We start from the raw sequence: 19,810 nt of genomic DNA, 5'->3' as shown, positions 1-19,810 counted from the left end.
AATGCTAAAAGCAAGTTAATCACAAGTTATGAGTTTGTGAAAACCCAAAGTAGTTGATCCTGTGCAGGAACTAATGTTCTACGGTCCCGAAAGCTTAAGGGATAGTAGGAATACCAGCGGCCATGGCCTTTGCCCTGTTGTCATAGTAAGCCGCTACAGCGGCGGCGTAGAAGGACGCTATGAGACGCTTCAAGAAGAGAGGTGCGAAGAGAAGGGCAATGAGAACAGTGAAAGCAACGGCCAAGTTAAGTGCTGGAGAAACAAACCTTGCTACCAAAAGTCCAAAGTTGTTGCAAATCTTTGAGTTCTTGGTATCAGCGGCATCCTCAACGCAAACCTTTCCAGAGTTGAGATTTCCGTGGCATGTTTCCCAAAGTGCTCCCAAGTGAGTGAAGACATAAGATGTGATGAATGCACTAACGTGGAAAGAGCACAAGTAGATGAACAAAACGTGTGGGCCAAATATGAAACCCAAGATAAGAGGTACTGCCATAACCAACAAAACACCTTGGAAGGCATAGAACAAGGACTTCTTTGTGAAGAGAGCAGCATCCTTATAGTCGAAAACAAAGTCATCAGATCCGTGGTCCAAAGACTCAGGGGCAGCGGCATGTGCACCACCTTCCTCAACCTTGACACCTACTCCAGCTCCAACCTTGTCACCGTCACCGTCACCGCCTGCAACCTTTGCTCCATCAGAACCACTGCGGCCAAGTTTGCCTGAGAATCCGCGGGAAAGAACACTCTTGATGTAAACACCAGAAGCGGAAGGTGCGGAGAGTGAGGAAGCAGCATGAACGCAAAGAGCAACAAAGAGGAGAGGAACAAAGAATCCAAGTACCATAGTAACGTAGACGTTTCCACCAAGGGCATCCAATGGCCTCATGCGGGAAAGACTCTTGTAGACAGATAGCAAAGAAACGCCAACCAAAGTCCAAGTTGAGCAAAGGTATGTGTACAAGGAGGCGTTCACAGGTGAAGACAAGCCACAGAAGCCATCGAAAAGTTCAACAACCTCAGCCTCAGCATGTGTCAACACAGCAACATCCTTAGAGAGTGGGCACAAGGCTCCAAAGACAGTGTGGGTTTGAACGAATGGAAGGAAGGCAGCTGCTCCCAAGCAAACAAAGGCCAAAGAATGTGGACCAATGTAAGTCAAGCACAAGTGAACAATGAACAAGAGCAAGACCAATGGTACGAGGGTGGTAAAGACAGAGAATGCTGAACCCTTTGCCATACCGTGAAGAAGACCGCGGACAATAGAGTACATGTTTACTGTAGCGAATGGTGATCCATGAGCGCAAGTGAAGTAAGTGTAAACCAAAAGAAGAAGGAAGACGAACAATCCCAAGCACAAGAGTCCAAAGACGATGTAACCATTGTATGCAACATCCTCAACTGGATCTGGCAAGAACAAGTAAACGCAGAGAGGGAAGAGAGCCAAAACAACAGCCAAGTAAAGACCAAGAGCAACAAACTTTGCATGCAAAAGTGAAGTCAAAAGGTTCTGTCTCAAGAGGAGTTCAACAAAGAATGATACAACGAGGTGTACAACGAGGAAGAATGAGAGCAATACCAATGGGAAAGCCAAATGTCCAAATCTTGTCAAGCAGCTAACACCTTGAGCAGAGGAAGGCATGAGCCACAAGAAGGCTGTAAATAGAACAGCAAACAAAGAGTACAAGTCAACGGCGGTGAGGTAGACTCCATCCAAGAAAAATGGCAAATCCTTGTGAAGAGCTGATTCTGGAGCCTCAAGGGAGAGCTCAACTGGCTTGGTGAAGACGCCACCAGCAAATCTCAAGAAGGAAGCTACAAAGATAGCACCAACTGAGTAGCTGATGAAAGCGAAGAACAAGTTGATGGTTGGCAAGCTGAATACTCCAAAGGTCTTCAACAAAAGCAAGAGAACGAACAAGGTGACCAAGTTCACAAGCAAGGTGGATGTTGCTACAGCTACAGCAACACCGTGGAGATGCAAGTATGACTCATGCTTAGACTTGGAGGAGAGGTGGATGGCCCTAGCGGGCGCCTTACCGGAGAGGACAAGGGCGAGGAAGCCACTGAGCATACATGTCAAACCACCTGCCAAAAATGTGATGCACAAAACAGCCTTGTTGTCGAACAAAACCAAGAGTCCTCCGAGAACGACAACGGTGAGGAAGAGGTAGGTGTAAACAGTCTTCACATGTGTCAAGGTAGCCTTCAACACCTTCAAACTGAGCTTTTCCTTGGTCAAAGGTTGCTTGTCGAGGTCCCTCTAAAAAGAAGATGTATGGTGAAGAATCTCATGCAAAGATGTGGGTGGACATGAATAAACTTACAGCAGTGAAGGAACCACAATTGACCGTGGTATTTAAGTAAAAGCGAAGAAGAAAAAAAGATAAAGATAAGGCAACAACCGTAGAGGTAATAGCGACGGACGCTACATCAAGTCCCTCCATCTTAGGCAACGCTAAAAGAGTAAAAAACTACGCCTAACGATTGTCCAAAACTAAAATCAGAAAGTTGAGAACTTCCTACTTCAGCAATGCAAAGAAGATAATTCAATTAAACATGCATTCAGGATGTGTAATGAAAAAAGGGGTAAAGGGCGAATCTGCCCCATGATTCAAAAACCCATCAAACGGAGGCGGAAGATTATGGGACCGACAAAAACCAAAGTATCCCTCGACAAACATCAGGATTCCACGCCAACCTTTGAGTTCCGGAGCCACAAAGCACCTCAAAACCCGTGAATTCCGTCTAAATCTACTGCCCCCTTTTTTTTACGGCCACAATTCGCCATTTTATATAGTGGGTTCCCGGTCAAAATTAACCCTTTGGACCAACTTTATCGTATTCCATCTGTCTCGTGGTGCCAGAGCGCACAAGACGGCCATTTCTCAACCCGTCTCCAAAACTGTCTTTACATGCCAATATCTCTGCATAAAGTGCCGATTTGCGCATAATTGTAACATACATCTAGTCTCTTGAGGGCCTAGATATACCAGATGCCCCGCCATCCCTCGCTCTTTGGCAAATACATTCGTCTAAATGGTTGGTATCGCTAATTTCACGCTAAAATTGACCTGTAAATTCACACACTAATATTACATGTAGGATTTGTCCAAAGGAAGGGGTTCAAGAAGACCCAAGTCATCCATCCCATCCCAGTGAAGGCATACGGGCGCGTTCCGTCTGCGTCTTCACAGACCGGTAAGCGTACACCCAGCCTTTATACTTATATGTAGGTCTATACCACGATGAGGACTACAACTACTACACCAAGGTCGCATACTCACTCCAAAAGACCAGAATAAAGCTCAAGCCAAATGTCTTTAAAAAGGATTTTGAATCGCACATGTTGAATACAACAGTTCCAAATGTCAGAGTCACGACGAGCGGTAAGTACGACCCTTTGTCTATAATGCCTAATTTAGCGCTCCATGCAATAACGGAAGAAGGAGGCTTTGACAACTATATTCTCAATACCACACCCGAGCAACTTCGATCACAGCTCGGAGAAAGACTCAGATCTGTCTTTTACTTTTACAAACAAAACCCAGAGTTTAGAAAGCTACAAATGCCCTGGAAAATCTACTACTCGGAAATGAGCAAAAAGGATCCAATGTTTGCAGTCTATAAACACTTGCTTGGAAAGGAAAAGTCCGAGAAGAAACAAGCTAGAGAGTACAGGAGGTTCTCTCCATTCTATCTTCCTCCAGCAAATGGTAAGAACATGTACAATGCCCATAAACTCTGCAGATTTGATCCCCGAATGTCAAAACTTTGCAAATAGCCAAGTCAAGGACAATCTCAAACTAAACTTGTGGTGGAAGGGAGATAAAGAAAAGGAATTCAGAGCAAGACTTGGAGAAGCAAGAACGTTTGATGCCGCACATGTAGACATTAATCTACTAAATGCATACCGAAAAGGTGAGGGACGTGGTGGTGGAGGTCCTCACGGAAAATCACTAAGAAAAAGATCAAAGACATTCAACTTTAACCAAGGTAGACCCTACTAAGTATTTTAACGTGTAAATGTTTCTATATTAAAAAAATTCAACTGAATTAAATGGTGACGGGCTCTCAAAGTCCAAAAATGGCGAATCATCCAAATCTATTGTCGATGTCAAGAAATCTGATTTATACAAGGTTGATGGTATACAAGAACTTTTTGTAGTAACGGAATCAGATGCGAATCCCTCAGCAACTGGTTCATACTCCTCAATTTGTTGAATATCCTCCAACTCTAAATCATCGTCCTTAAGTTCTATAGGGGTTATGGATTTGCACCGTAGACCAACACTTGGTGGATGATAATCGTGCGATTTTTTACTATAAGTCCTAATTGGTACTGGGGATTCAACGCAAGTATTTCCAATTGACCCTGGCGTTGATTCAATAGTAAATTCCTCAAGCACAGATCTAGGTGTTTCCAAGGGCCGTTCAGACCTAAATTGAACCATTGGTGTTGACTGGTGTGAAAATTCTGTTGATGCGTCATTTACTTGTTTTTCATTAGTTACTTTGTTAGACTTTTGAATGTTCTTTATGCGGGGTTTTTGATAAAATACATTACACAAATCGGTAAACTTCATTCCGCCTATTTTCCCCTTGATAGTATCAAAGCACTTGTTAAATGAGGAAATTTCCGGCTCAAAGGATTCTAGAATACCTTCTGTAGGTTCTGCATACAATAAAACAGTAAAACTGGATATTCCGGGTATGTTTAGTGCAAGGGTCCTTGTAGCTTCAGTTATTAGCCTGGATGTAAACTTTTCACCTCTATAACCTAGTATATTTACAAGTGAAGTCATCACTTGCAAAAAATCCCAGTTGCTCTCTCTTGAATAAACATACAAGAGACCAGCGTGCAACATAACCTCCAACTGCGTATTATCACCCGAAATTGTTATATTAGGAACAAATGCATCTAAAAACATCTCCAATGCGTCCCTATTACAAGTTTCGTATAATCCAATGAGAATATGCAAGAGTAAAGCAAAAAATAATCTATTATCCAGACCTTGCAAAAAATTAATGTAATCAATGGAAGCCTTGCGAATTGCTGCATTCGTACTTCCAACCTGGAACAGGAGCAATAAGGATGTAACCGAAGAGTAAATTTGTGCATTAAAAGTGCTGGACACTTGATAAAAGATAGATGTACACATGTCAATCGGCTTTTTTACGGAATATCCTTCTTGAATACAAGAATCTAAAACTGTAGTTGAACCTGTATTTTTTAAAGATAGCACAAGACTTGGTGTATCCCTATCCTTAAAACCAATGCTTCCAAACTTTAGGGCTAACTCAGATAATACATCCTCTACACTCGCTGGCATATCTTCTAAAGAACTAATTTGCGTAATCACCAAACTGGTGAGTTGAATTAATGAACAAATTGTTGAAAACAAAACAAAATTATCAAAGTGGGTATGAGACTTAAAGTCCACAGAACATAACAGGGATAAAAGTTTATTTCTCAAAGAAATGTACAAATCATCAAGATATCCAGCTTTACTGATAATAGACTTGAATATATGGGCCTCAAATAAACTAGAGGCAAGTGCAATATAAGTCTGATCATAAATATCAAGTTTATTACAAACTCTCTTGACAAAATCATCTTCAATCTCCAGGGACGGAAAATAGTGTAACAGATACATTACAAATTTTGAAACATATTCTGCATTTTTCAACTCCTCAAAAGGTCCTATTGATGCAATATATTGGGTATAAATGTTCTTTATGGTAGATTCGTATGTTTTAATGTGTGAAAGCGAGCGGACGCATGGCTTTACACAAACCATATGAGTGCCAGTAAGCATATCCGGAATATTTTCTGCAATAGTGTGTACCAAGTCTACAGTTGTACGTATACCCAACTTTCCTACCAAAACAAGGACCATTTCAAGTAGTTGTAAAATCACAAGTGTATTGGAAACATTTGCCCTATGCAGCCTAAAGAGTGTGTTTAAGCTTGCTGTGAATACACTCACAGCACTTCTCAATTCGGCGTCAAATTTCTGTGGGTCCTTTAACATATTCTCAAAACTAACAAGAATGATTTGTAAGAGAGATTTTTGTGTCTTTTCTTCTAATGTTGTGTTGCAAGACAAACTACCACCTCTGCATAATACCTTGAGCATCAGAGCAATATCGTAGAATATGTTACTAAACGACCAAAATCCCTTTACAAGGTTATATACAAATGCATCCGCGTTAACATCAGTAAATCTGTCCGTAAAGTCAATGAATGATGAAATGAAACCCAAAAGAGCCTCTTCCCTTGTAGACTGCTGATCTAAATCATACCTCAAAAGACTACCTGTCGTAAATCCAGCAATGTTCTGTGCGAAAGAATTATACCTTGAAACTAGTAGACTATCAATTGTGAGTAAATTCTTGTATTTTTGCTTCAAACCTTCAATAGTAAACAATTTTGGTATTTGAGGAATTCCCATTGAAATGTTTGGCATAAAAATTTTTGCGAACAAAATAGACAAATATTCGGAATAACGCCACGATAAAGTTTTTACAGCATTCACTAAAACAACTGGATATTCCTTATCCTTGCTTCCATCATCTAATCTTGACATGTGTTTTAAAAGCAAAAGTTCGACCATCTGGAGTGCATACTGATCAACATGATCAAGATTATGATATATCCCTGAGATGATATCCAAGTTAACATCTTCAGATGAGAGGAAAAGATATCTTAAAAGTAATAACCTTGTACAAGGATCTACATCACAAAGTACTGCATATGCAGTAGTTGTGTGATATATTGATGAAAACATACTTTTATTTAACACTAGACAATTTAACAAATAATAAGATGTGATAACCCGAATATCTGGCAAAACATCGTACAACTTTGATTTGAAGTGTACGTCAAATACTATCATTGAAAAACTTTGTATTACAAAACGTGTCATATTCGCCAACTTTAGGCGTTTCCATAATTCTATTGTAGAGTTTGTTAGTGAGATGTGGCTAGTTGAAGTCCCATGTATTCTTTCATGTGTTTTTTTGTCCAATGCAACTTCTACGCTCAACTGTTTAGTATATACTGACTCATCTTTGCTAATGGATTCGAGCTTAAGCAAGAGACCAACCAGAATCTCATTACATGCTATACACGAAAGTGTGCGTACGGACCTGTAACCACATGTGCTGAGTGCAAAAATCCACTGGAGTAACAGGAGCAAATCCTTGAAGTGATGGAGATCGGCATTTGCAACTAAATGTCGAAAAAATTCTCTGAAACGCAAGTAAGCGGGGTTTTTACCTCCAAATCCTATAGCCCATCCATTTTCGACAACTAAACACTTTGATATCTTCTTTGCACGTTCATTACATAGGGAATAAAACTTGCTGCTAATTGATCTTCCCCTCTTGCTCTTACCCAAATCCGATATGCTGGGATATATGGATACACTAATATCCCTACGATCCTCAATTGGAGCGCATACGTTTTCATACGTTACAGATTCTGGGAGAGTAGTATAATACATGTGCAGAGAAAACCAGTCAAAGTTGTCGTAATCGATATCCACGGAACTCTCTGCGGACGGAGACTCTTCCTCAACATCTTCGCTGGTTATAGACAGCTGTCTAAACCCCGCACATTCGCAGATGAGGCTCAAAACATCGGCAATAACTGTATATTTCTGTGACGATGATAGAGTCAAGTAGATGCGCTGTAGACAGCTGGACAACTTGGCGTGCTTCTTCATCATCACGATTTCAAAGAGCCTTGAGCAGTTATGCGATTCATTCTTTGTTTTCTTGGTTGTAGTAAAAGTTCGCTGCATCTTCCGTTTTCTGGAAGGCAGCAGTCTATCCCCTTCTCTGTAGTCCTCATCGCTGGAGTTGTCCGTCGAATCCGACTCATCTATCATCTCATGGAGCTCTTCTGGCCCGGTTACGTTCCTAGCCTTCATTTTATCAGAATATTGACGATCCGTTCCTGCAAAATTAGACCTATAGGGGAACACGTGGAATTATGAGCTCGTCATCCTTCAAGCGGCACTACAAGAAACTTTATACGATATGCGATAATATTAAAATGGATGTGTACTCCCCATGGTAAGAAACCGTCAACAAATTTCTGCTCTCCGCTTCCCCATAGGCCGTACCCATCGTTCGTGGCCATTCTAAATCACAGCTGTGTGAGACGATGGTGTATGGTATCTCTACAAATCCTGGGCTCAACTGACTAGGCGTATGCATACACACATTCGAGGTTTTGCAACAAATTTGGCTGTATGTGTGAATAGGCTGCTCAAATGTCTACATAATGGCAGGGTCAGTGAAAGAACTAGTCCGCAACATTAGAAGCTCAAAAACAGCCGCTGAAGAGCGCGCTGTACTGGCCAAAGAGTGTGCAAAGATTAGAAGCTCTCTACATGATGAAACTTCTGTCTCACGGCGCAAAAATGTCTCCAAACTGCTCTTTATACACCTACTGGGATACCCAACCAACTTTGGGCAAATCGAATGCATCAAACTCATTGCGTCAAGCAAATTCACAGACAAAAGGATTGGATACTTGGCTCTGAACCTCCTGCTAACCGAGGAAAGCGAAGTCCTAATGTTGGCCACAAACTCCATCAAAATGGATCTCAACAGTCCCAATCCCTATGTGTGTGAATTGGCGTTAAGAGCACTGGCAAATATAGGTACAATCGAGATGTTACGCGATCTGCAATATGAAATTGAAAACCTGCTAAGGTCAAACGTTCCCAACATAAAGAAGAAAACTGCTGTTTGTGCAACGCGTATGTTGCGTAAAGTGGGACAGATAAACTTGACTCCTGATTTCGCATCTCTGGATTTAGCGAAAACTTATTTACAACACGTCCCTACGTTACTCAACGACTACAATCACGGGGTCATTTATGCAGGACTGAACTTGACCAGTGTTCTTATCGAATATTTTGCTCAATGCTGTGATTTTCCAGCCCTTTTTAAGATTATGGTAAATTCTCTAAAAGTTGTAAATGGAGGAAATAGCTCTTCACTTGGTCATAATGTTGAATATGTATCAAGCGGTATTAATGATCCATTCTTGCAAGTTAAACTATTGTCCCTCATTAAATTGGTCTACGCCAAATGTCCACAAACTTCAGAGTTACAGAATGAATTCTATGATCTTATATATGGAATAATCAATGTCACGAATGCAAACAGTAATGCTGGATGTTCTCTGCTTTACGAATGCATACGTGCGGTGTATTCTGAATTTGGTAATGAGAAATTCAACCAACTAGGAAAAGACGTTGTAAATAAATTCATGTGCGGAAATAACAACAATATAAAGTATATCGCCCTTGGAATACTTAATAATGTACATAATGTTAAATTAGAATATGGAGATTCAAACTGGTCCATAATTGTTCAATCGTTCAGACAACCTGATGTTTCTATACGTAAAAGAGCCCTTAATGTTGCTCTAAAGTTGGTAGGTAGTGATACCATAAAACCACTTATGCAACATCTCTTTGAGTTCCTTCTAGTTGCGGACAGAGATCTGAAAAGAGAAGCTCTGTCCAAAATCACACACTCGCTTATTACACACTCTCAAGATTACGAATATATGTTGGGAACAATGGTCAAAATATTCACTATTGCTGGAAATTCTGTATCGGATGATATTCTAAATAATTTTATCGCATTAGCCCTGAAAGCGCCAAAAGAGGCCCAAGTAAGCACAACTATCTCCTTGTTTTCTTCTGTGAAGAATAACATGGCACAAGAAGCACTTGTTAAAGCATCACTTTGGTGTATTGGTGAATTTGGAGATTATCTGGTCGAATCACAACTACCAAAATCGGTACAGTCTACTCCAAGATCAAGTGTTGTTGCCGCCCATAACCTTTTGGTTGAAGAAAAGCCGCAACTTAATGCCACAGAAAGCACAGATCTCCTTAATCTTGATTTTGTTCCTCTGGAAAAAACAAAGAGTGTTGAAGATAACATAGAGGATCTCTTGGATTTTGACGCTCCAAAAAAGACTCCAGTGGCAACTGATGATTTGTTCACTATTGAAACGGACCCACTACCTCTGGAGAACGTTGTACCCAATGGAGTAGACGTTGATAACAGCGAAAAAATTATGGAAATCATAGAATTAATAGCCAAAAGGTTAATGGCAAATGTCCAAGGAAATTTAACCAGCAGCGAGTACCTGCTTACATGTGTAGGAAAACTTACACAACGAATACCCTCAAAACGGGAGAGGCTACGCAAACTAATCAAAAAATTCAAGAGACAAGCAAATGCGGAGTTACAGCAAAGAGCTTGTGAACTAGATGTTATTCTAGAGTCAGAAATTGAAGTACTGGATAAAATCATGCGAAAGGTACCTCTATATACAGTAGGTACACAGCCAGAAGCTGATCAAAATTTTGTTCAAAGAGTCAAGGAACCCACACGCGAACCATCTCTCCTAGACATTGAACCAAGCGCTCCAGCAAAACCGGCAGCCAAGAAGGATGACCTGCTCCTTATCGACTTTTTCGATACGCCAGGGGATATCCCATCAAAACCCGAAAAGGTACCGACGACAAAGAGCATAAATTCCCTGCAATACTCATCCTCAATTGCAGATATTGACTTGCTAGGTGATATGGATGACTTTGACACCAAGCCCGCTTCAGAAAAACGCATGGATAACACAGATGATTTTGGTCAATTTGACCCATTTTAAATAATTTATGTTAAAAGTGAAGGATATATGAATGATATGAAAAATATCCATAGGAATAGTACAAAACTTCCAACGATCCGAATCTGTAGCAATGCGTATTATAGACTAGATGACCTACGTAAAAAACAAATCCGCTAAAATCAAGCGATAGTCCAGTGTGAGCCAACCAGTCTTGCCACTGACGCCCAGAGCGAGGAACCAACAAATGAGGGTTGCAGTTTGGCTCTTCTCTAGCGAGTCCAACCTATAAAGCATAATTCCACAGCATCAAACATACCGGTTTTGCTGTAGCTTCTGACTGAGTAAGAACGTATAGCGATAATTGAATAAATCCGTGAGGGGTAGATTTCCCCGCATTACAGAGTGGCAATTCACCGTCAATCTGTACCTTGTTGGATGTAGTAGATACAACATCAATATATGGTCTCAGTTCTAGGTTAACCTCTCCTATAAATATTGGAGCACCGACCTTCCAAAAATCATAGACAGACAGTTGCAAGTGACATGCACCAGTAGGGGTATTTATCTCCGGGTACACTATCCTCCAATTGAATGAAGCATTACCATGATCACAATTATAGTGAATATCTGTCTTTTGTTCCAGAGGATGGTTACCACGATATCCCTGACAATCTAACCTAGATACCACATACAAATCTAACATTCCGCCGGATTTACCATTCTCAGACGAACCCAAAGAAACGTTCCTAGTAGACCATATTACCAGTCTAACTTCTACCGTAGATGTCGGTGGTCTGTTAAATGTCAGAGGCCTTAGCATTGTAAAATTCTCAAATTTTACCAGTTGAACAATTACGTTAACATAACCCTGAACAGTTCCGTCCTTGTACAATAATATTTTTTCGATCGGAACCGAATCCTTGCGAATCATATGCTGCCATTGTTTGCTAAACCATCTGTTTTCAAGATCTATCGAAGCCGAACCAAGAACATGCTCAGTTACATCACCAGTAAGTAACTCCTCTGAAGCAATCACTTTTATATTAATCTGTGAATCCTCTGGTAAGAATACTTCACGCTCGTAAATCTGATATATATTGGAGAGTAATCTCTCCTTGTGGTTTTTTAGGTATCCCCTATTCTCTTTTCCACCAATATCTACCACCAAATGCAGATCAGAATACGCTCCATCGAATGCAAAATTAGAAGATGATATGACTCCAAATCTTAATTTGTAAAGAGATGACTTGACATTCTTCCTAAATGCGTTGTACATTTGATTCGAATCTAATGCAAGCTCAGTATACAATTCGTTGTAGGATCTATGTCTACACCCATCCTTATCATTAATCGTTAAAAAGTACTTCATCAATCCTGCAGGGTCCTTTTTAGACTGAGTATCTGGTTTATCTGTAGAATCATCTAAACCTTCTGTTGAAAGTATTGATGCTCTAGTGCTAACACTTGCGATAGATTCCTGGCTTCTTTTTAACTTTGGAACGACTCGGTTCACTTGGCTTGCGTCGGACAAAATCATTATAGCATATGGTAGATCTGTTAAGATGCAATCCAAATTTCTATCTGCAACAAGTGTAAACTCCAGTGATGAATTATCCTTAATCTTCTTACCATCAGCAACTATTATCATCTTTGGGGGTACGTACACACTAACATTCTCCAAAGAGAGCGAAAGACACATCTTTTTGAAATCTTTTGATTTCTCAAACTCGCTTAAAACATTAGAAACTCCAGTCGTATATGTAGTATTACTCGTACCAATTTTGTTCATTCCAAACATATATCCATCCTTTATGTTTTTCCTAGAAAGTGAATCCAACAATCCGCAGATTTTTCTCGGAATCATAGAATACCTTAAATCATATGCCTGATCCGAATCTCCTACAGATCCTTCTGGGTGTATTGGAATTGAACAATAACCTACACAATTTCCAGTTTTATCACCAGAAAACAACTGTAGTTCAATATGTGGATCAAATATCTGTTCTATCGGAACCTTAAATTCAAAAGATTGTACCGTAAATACGTCATAATTTTTGCGATCATTTGAAATCCAGGAAGAACCTAGAGAGGATTTACAAACAAATTCATGCGATTGCTCCTGATCAGTGCATATCCCGTAATTCTGCAGTGATATCTTCAGGAATAACTCATTGCGATTTGTGTTTGGTATTCTCAAGTTACGAAATCCTAACAAACCCAAATTGAATGATAGAGTCTCGACAATTGGCAATATTTGGTGCTTTGGAACTCTGGCTGCTTCTGATTTTGGAACCAATTCCACATGCATCAAAAGTTGTGAATCACCCAAATGTAACCACTTTGGTTTGCTAGCGGTTATTTCGGTTGTTTTAGAAGTTATTAGACAATTATAATGAGTAACTGATGTACTAATGTACTCCTTTCTGGATAGTGAAACCAAACTAACCATAATTGGCATTGGCGTAGCCAAATTACTTACGGGAGATGTCATAATGGACACTGGCATTGTTAAGCATTCCATAAAAACGGGGAATTTTGTATTTTGAGATCTGGCTGAAGTGAATTCACACTTTCCATCAGATGTTACAGACACTGCAACATCTTTAGTTATATCTGGAAGTTTTGCTGAATATATATAGCATCTTAATTCATAATCCATATTTATCATTGACATTCTTCGTCCATGTGATGCTCCCCTAAAGTCTTTGTTTGTGGAACTATTTACGGAAGATGAGTAAAACATTTGCTTTTCCAGTGTAAGAAGTACGTTAAGGAATGTAGGCACGGTTGAGTCATAGAAGGTCGTATCCATAGATATCCAAAACGGAAATTTAGGGTTGTTTGCAACATATGGCGTAGGATCCTCAAATGAGTATCTTGTAGATCCCAAAATCCTTGACTCAGACATGTCATCCACACTCCTTGCAAGAACTCTTACAAATATATACCACTGCTCATCTTTTGAATATGATATCAAGAGGTCCAGAGGAGGAACCCTACCTTCAATGGAGTCAAACGTGCAAAACCAACCAATACTGGCTGCCCTTCCAAACTGTTTTGCATCACTCGCAGCCCCCAAAAATTCCAAACTACTACTGGTATCACCGGTCATATTCTTCCTCCATATCGTTTTATGCCATCCTGTACTTGTGATAAATGGACCGCAAGTTATTTCCAAGCATACTTCAAAGTCACCTTTGAATCCAAAGGTGGAAGGCGACTCTATTACATAAACATCAGAAAATATCCTTGTTGGACTCGGTGATAATGGCTCTAGTTGATGAGAAGCTGAAACATGTGCCTTCAAAACATCATGCGCTTTATATATACGCCTTACACTGGCACTTAGCAGTAACCTTCCAACATAATAACTGGCGTTAAAATTTGGTTCTTGTGAATTTCTATTCACGATTGGTCCAAATATGGAATTGTTATTATAGAAATTAGGTCTGTAAAAGTTAAACCATTTAGCTCGTTGTCTTTGCGATCTAAGTTCAGCTAGTGAAAACACTCCCTCTGCAAGTAAGCGCGGTGAAATTGGCGTTGTATTAACCAAATGACTGCTACCATTATTTATCAGGGGTATATCTATAGCAACGCCCATCCATATCCTTAATATGATAGTATCTTCCAGTGTTGGCTCTCCAACTATTACACTTATAGGAATCAGAAAACACTGGTTGAATGTGAAATTAAACCTCTTCCGCTCACCCTCATATGTAGGTGTTTTATTTGTTCCATACAAATATGAACTTATAGCATTAGATAATGTTGCCAAGCTGTTTGTTTCCGTAGACGCACTATGAGTATTGCTAGTGCCTTTTACCCTTATAGGTTTTGCGGTCTGTAACCTACAACCAGCATATTCACACGTTATATAGGGAGTAAATCCAAAAGGTTCCATCTCTATGTCCTCGAGTGTGTAGACATTTATGTAGAGATGGAAATATTTGTAATTCACGGGGACATCATTAGGTATAGCGGTCCTATATATCAAGGGGCTTGTTAATGGAGGTATCTCCAAGTTCAACGGCGGCTTTACTTCATATTCCTTTGTTACCGATGGCAATCCTCTGTGTAGTTCGCCACGGGAGAGGTCATAGGCATTCACAGTAACGGTCAGATGACCGATCACCCTGACGGAATTGGGAGCTGTTAGGGGAATTTTACCAGAGAATGTGCTGTTTTTGCTCGTGGATACCAGTTTCAATTGTAGCGCCGCTTTTCCCAGCGTGTCATTCCTCCACAGGGCGTTGGCAGCCTGCAATTCAAACTCGATGACGCCAGAATTCCATGCGTGTGGCAGTAACTCCAGATTATTCCAGTTGCAGCCCTCATCCCACGACGCTACAATCGTCTTTGATGTCTTTATTGTCGTGATGTACTCGTTATCAAAACAGCGTACCACAACGAGGGGATCGATGGGCGCTCCTACCCTCACTGAGGGGAACAGAGCCTCGTGGACGATAAATCCTACGTTATAACGAGGCATTGTTTGTTTTCCATCTGTTTAAGCCGAATGTGCGGTCATATAAACGCATTTTAAGAGTCAATCTCCCCTTCTCCGGGACCTGCTCACTATAGACAGATATTTCCTGTCATTATTAAACTCAAATTGCATAAATTCCGAATTTTACGCCAATGTGTGCGTTTTTTCGCATAATAAATTCCGTACAATCGCCAGGTGTGGGATAAGACATCACAGGGGACAAATTGGGCGTACAACTCGTTCACTAGGAGTTGTAAAGGGCAAGTGGTGGACTTTTTGGTACTGTTGGCTCCATTTAGGGCTCAATGTGTCTGCAAAGTCTCGAGGAACGAGGATGAGTGAATGGAGTCGAATTTAAAGGGAAAATAGACGCTATGGGCATATGAATCCGTTGTCATCTCTTCATGTACTGTTAAAGGTCACTATGGAGCCCTAAACACCTTCATGGGATCTCTATAAGACCCTGGACTCTGCAGGGTCACCCATCTTCTCGATATCCAGTGGTCCTATTTGTTGATTGATGTGCGATATCTCACAGAAACACGCCTTCCCATTCTTTGTATAGCCAGAAAATGATGCAGATGGTCGCATCTGGAGGTTGGTCCGGGGTATGTCTATACTCTACCACCAAAATGGAGAAGGTTGGCGTACGAATTTCATTCAAGGAATCATAGTATAAGACGTAAATGTATGTGAGCTCACAAGAGTTTGTACGATAGTCTCTCTATATGAACGTTGAACGTGTGACTGAAGATGTAAGTAGTAGGTCGAGACTGAATTTGGAAATTATGGCTATTCTAGAATAAATGCATAGCCTATACATTCACCCATGTGTGTCTAATAATATGTGATTAAAGCGTTCCCAGAACAACCTATCAGTTATGCATGCAGTGGTGAATGAGTAGAGAGATTCCAGTCTTTAGTAGGCCACTTACTCCTATCATTCTCATACTTGGAATAAGTCTTGAGGTAACCATCTCCAGTAAAGGCCAAGACTAACATTAAACCTTGGGATGTGAATGTGTTTAAGGATGAATAAATACCATCCTTGTCTTTACAGCATTTACAGGTGCATCTATCTCCGCAGATACAGTTGATTCTACAGTCTTCTTTTTTGCAGCATGGGCATTCTTTGCATCCTTTGGATTCGTCTTTTTTACATGGACATGTGCAGCTGGATCCTTGGCAGCTTCCTTCACATGGACAGCTGCAGTATTTGCCTACTTGCTTACCAACATACCAAGTACCTACTCCAGAAGTGAATGCATAGAGCAATTCAGTGAGTATAATAAGTACTCTTTGTAGTCTATTGTCTTTTGGGTTAGAATACAAATTTGTATCTGTGCCCTTTGTTTGTTTAGACCTATAGTTTTTTGTCACACCTATTGTGTATTGTTTGTAGACTCTTCTTTACATAGTTACCACCATTCATCCATACTGACAATTCTGCTCACACCAGTTGAGACATAAATGGAGTACTACTATGGAAGGATGAATGAGTATTATGGTGGATAGTATAGAGTTAGAGATACTATGAGGAACAAGTGTAGTATACTAGTGAGTGAAGATGTAGTATGAGTGGTGGAGTCCGGTTGGATCTTGATCCTACTGCGAAATTTCCCAATAAATATGGAATAAGTCGTTATGAAAATAATGAAATTACAGGAGGATATACTTCTTACAAATATGAAAAGTCTGGAGAAGGTTCTCAACCATTTACTCTATCTGTTCTTTTGTTTGAAGGAAAACCTTTACCTGGAATATTATCATATCCTATCTCGGTTACATCTGTCGTAACATTTTATGATGAGGGTAAGAAAAATCTTTTACTTATAGACATCCTCATCAGTGGAACTCACATTTACTACCTGAATCCAGATACAAGTTCTGAACCAGTAAAGGTAACATTCACAAAATTTGCGCCTAAAGATAGCAAAGAAGTTGGGAATTCAGACTTAACAAAAATACTCCAAGACATAATTCAACACAGTGGATTTAACATTAACGAGCTAGGAAAACAAACTAGAAATGTTGCAAAAAGTTTGCTTGGGGATAATGGCATCATATTTGACCTTACTCAGCAGCCTAACAAAAGGAACATTCCCAAAAGCAAAACATATGGTTCTGAACTTATCAACGCGGAAGTAATCGTAACAGATGACGGTAAAATAAAAGGCATATATCATAAAGTTCAACATGTACTCTCGTCTCTTCCCTTTTACATAAAGGGTATTAAGCTTCAGAACGGTGCTTATATGAAAGTTAAGGGAGGGTTCCCAAACGATCCACTAACAGGGTTCATTGTCTATTATAAGGATGGGCACTACGAGGATGCATTCTTAGTTACTCTTAAGGTCTCCTTTTCTGGTTTGAATCTTGTTCCTAGTAGGTATTATTTGACAAAAACTAACAAGGAAGGTACCGAACAGTGGGAGATTAGAAAGGTAGGTTTGCATCTAGAAGATCCAGAAATTCTTGAAGTACTCCGAGATATTTCCCTACATGACGAACTTAAACTTCAAGCTCATGGAGATAAAAAAATTAAGAAAAAACTCTATGATATCAGCAAGGGATTGCCTATTGATCTTACTCTAACTACTGATAACGCCATCAAGATAACTAAATATTACGAATCAGATGAGGCAATCATTCCCTACCAGAAGGAAGGGAAGCGAGATAATTATTGGATAATTGAACATGCTAACAAGATCCCAAGTTTCTCTGTCAAGAGCATCAAGATTTCCAAAAAAGTTTCTATAAAAACTAACGATTTACCTCCTGAAGGCACTATTTTCGAGAAACTAAATGCATACTATGCCGACAATTCATACAAAAATTTGGTACTCATGGAACTCACTTGTCTTTATGACACTGATCATAATACTGAGGGATTATATAGATATGTCTACTACTACAGCACTCCTGATAATGGAAACACTTGGCAAGGCTACCTCCTAAGTACAACCGTTGGTGAAAGCAATGGTGTTATGGGAAACGTCATAAAACATGTTATAGAAAGAAGCAGAATAGACCTAGATAATTTAGGTAGTTACCAAAGCAGCCTAGAGAATAAGCTTGTTGAGTACCCTACAGACTTGAGTCCTAAAGTTACATTAGATATTTCCAAGTCAGACGGTAATCCATCATATACTCCTGATGGCAGAAATAGCACTCCATTCAATGTTAAAATGACCAAAGTTTCTTCTGAATTTTACCAGTTTACACATACTGCAAAAGGAAATGTGAGCTTTAGAGTTAAAAACGTTGTTCATACCGAAGGAAAAACTCTGAATGACGTAAGATCAGACGGTCATATCGCTAGTTTATCAGCCTTTTATTGGGGAGAGAGTCCTTCCTACGATCATCTGTTGCTTATACAGATTGGTGAAGATAACCAGTATTACACTTGGAGCTCTAGTTACAACTGGGATAAAACATCTGGATCTGAAGATGTGACCAAAATTCTGAATAGACAAAACTGTATGAGAAGAAAGTACCATATTATAGATATATCCCAGAAAACCAATCCTTACGAATGCCCTAGTTGTAATAAGAAAATACAAGTAGCGCTTACTGAGGACGTTGTTGGCTATAATTATACAAGGTACGCACACTATATTTCTGGCAATGAAAATTTCTCAGTATCCTATCTTATTGACGCTGGAACCCGTCAAACAAATCCTCCACCTGTGAAAAATGTTATTAAAGTTTGGGTCTTCTGGTATCCCAAGAATGGTAATCCTAAGCCACTTTTAATTTTTTATGATAAAGATGTGAATATGGACCATGAAGAAAAATGGTTCAAGAAAACTAAGGCTAACGAATGGGAAGAAGTATTGGACAAGGATAAAAAACCTAGCTATGAGAATGACTATCCAAGAATTAGAGAGCTACTAAAGGAAGAACTCGAGAAACTAAAGAAGCTTAGTGATGAGAGAAATCAATTACACAAGAGTAATGGATCTGGACTTCCTCCTGCAGTGAGGAAGGGCCTTAAGATTGGTGGTGGAGTCTCTGGAACAATAGGGACAGGAATTGTTGGTTTTGGTACGTGGAAACTATGGTCTAAAATAATGTCATTTCTAATCACTCGTCTGTAGTATGCCCTCAAACCTACCCTTGGTAGGTAGTAGACACTCCCCTCTAGACTCCTCTCTTGTTGGTATACTGGAAAGCTAGGGAGTCTATAACTCTTTGTAGACAGTATTACTCGTTTTGTTACAAAGGTAGATGCTTTGAGAGTACTGCTAGAGTAGCTCTACTAGATGGTATACGGCGAATGCAGTGAGCCTGGTTGTATCTCATACATGAATTTCTTTTCCTCTCGTTTTCTGGAACATGTGCATGCATGACCTCTCTGTTTGTCCACCAAAGGCAGATCCTGCTATTTTTCTTCCAAGAGATAACATTTCCCACAGCAAAACAATGCGTATAACATCCTATTTCATTAGTTTCATATTGCAAATTAAGCCTCAAGATCCACATTTTTCGTGTTCCACTCATAGCATGCCTGGATACAAATGCTAAATGTTGACACTTGAACCAGAAAACATCAAACATGCACCCATTATAATTTTATAATATAAATGCCTCTGTGATGGCTACTGTTACAATTTTGGAACCTTGACTATCTTTGCTCAATCTACTTCATCAGCTTT

The 19,810-nt window shown here is 39.8% G+C and overlaps 6 protein-coding genes across 6 annotated transcripts, besides 1 other annotated feature; 3 read left to right on the top strand and 3 right to left on the bottom strand.

Moving 5' to 3' along the window:
• Positions 1-94: 94 nt before the first annotated feature.
• BEWA_004820 (hypothetical protein) lies at positions 95-2,444 on the bottom strand (the record flags this gene model as incomplete). The annotated part of the gene is made up of 2 exons (XM_004830683.1): positions 95-2,260; positions 2,325-2,444. 2 exons carry the CDS (start codon positions 2,442-2,444, stop codon positions 95-97), a joined length of 2,286 nt encoding a protein of 761 aa, XP_004830740.1.
• A 347-nt stretch (positions 2,445-2,791) lies between these two features.
• BEWA_004810 (hypothetical protein) lies at positions 2,792-4,007 on the top strand (the record flags this gene model as incomplete). Its single annotated transcript, XM_004830682.1, has 5 exons — positions 2,792-3,039; positions 3,103-3,198; positions 3,234-3,386; positions 3,423-3,713; positions 3,748-4,007. Exons 1-5 carry the CDS (start codon positions 2,994-2,996, stop codon positions 4,005-4,007), a joined length of 846 nt encoding a protein of 281 aa, XP_004830739.1. The 5' UTR covers positions 2,792-2,993.
• A 27-nt stretch (positions 4,008-4,034) lies between these two features.
• On the bottom strand, positions 4,035-7,934 carry BEWA_004800 (hypothetical protein; the record flags this gene model as incomplete). Its single annotated transcript, XM_004830681.1, has 1 exon — positions 4,035-7,934. One exon carries the CDS (start codon positions 7,932-7,934, stop codon positions 4,035-4,037), a length of 3,900 nt encoding a protein of 1,299 aa, XP_004830738.1.
• Positions 7,935-8,290: 356 nt separating this feature from the next.
• BEWA_004790 (adaptin, gamma, putative) lies at positions 8,291-10,702 on the top strand (the record flags this gene model as incomplete). The annotated part of the gene is made up of 1 exon (XM_004830680.1): positions 8,291-10,702. The coding sequence occupies one exon, from the start codon at positions 8,291-8,293 to the stop codon at positions 10,700-10,702; it is 2,412 nt and encodes an 803-aa protein (XP_004830737.1).
• A 5-nt stretch (positions 10,703-10,707) lies between these two features.
• Positions 10,708-15,155, bottom strand: BEWA_004780 (hypothetical protein; the record flags this gene model as incomplete). Its single annotated transcript, XM_004830679.1, has 3 exons — positions 10,708-10,785; positions 10,821-10,946; positions 10,980-15,155. The coding sequence occupies 3 exons, from the start codon at positions 15,153-15,155 to the stop codon at positions 10,708-10,710; spliced, it is 4,380 nt and encodes a 1,459-aa protein (XP_004830736.1).
• Positions 15,156-16,726: 1,571 nt separating this feature from the next.
• BEWA_004770 (hypothetical protein) lies at positions 16,727-19,252 on the top strand (the record flags this gene model as incomplete). Its single annotated transcript, XM_004830678.1, has 1 exon — positions 16,727-19,252. One exon carries the CDS (start codon positions 16,727-16,729, stop codon positions 19,250-19,252), a length of 2,526 nt encoding a protein of 841 aa, XP_004830735.1.
• Positions 19,253-19,718: 466 nt separating this feature from the next.
• Positions 19,719-19,740: a sequence feature (AT_rich).
• Between the last annotated feature and the right edge of the window lie 70 nt (positions 19,741-19,810).

Source organism: Theileria equi, chromosome 3 (genome assembly GCF_000342415.1).
Source record: "Theileria equi strain WA chromosome 3, complete sequence".
Classification (NCBI taxonomy): domain Eukaryota; phylum Apicomplexa; class Aconoidasida; order Piroplasmida; family Theileriidae; genus Theileria; species Theileria equi.
Note: the sequence above shows the minus strand (reverse complement) of the source record. Positions and strands in the feature narration are given on the sequence as shown.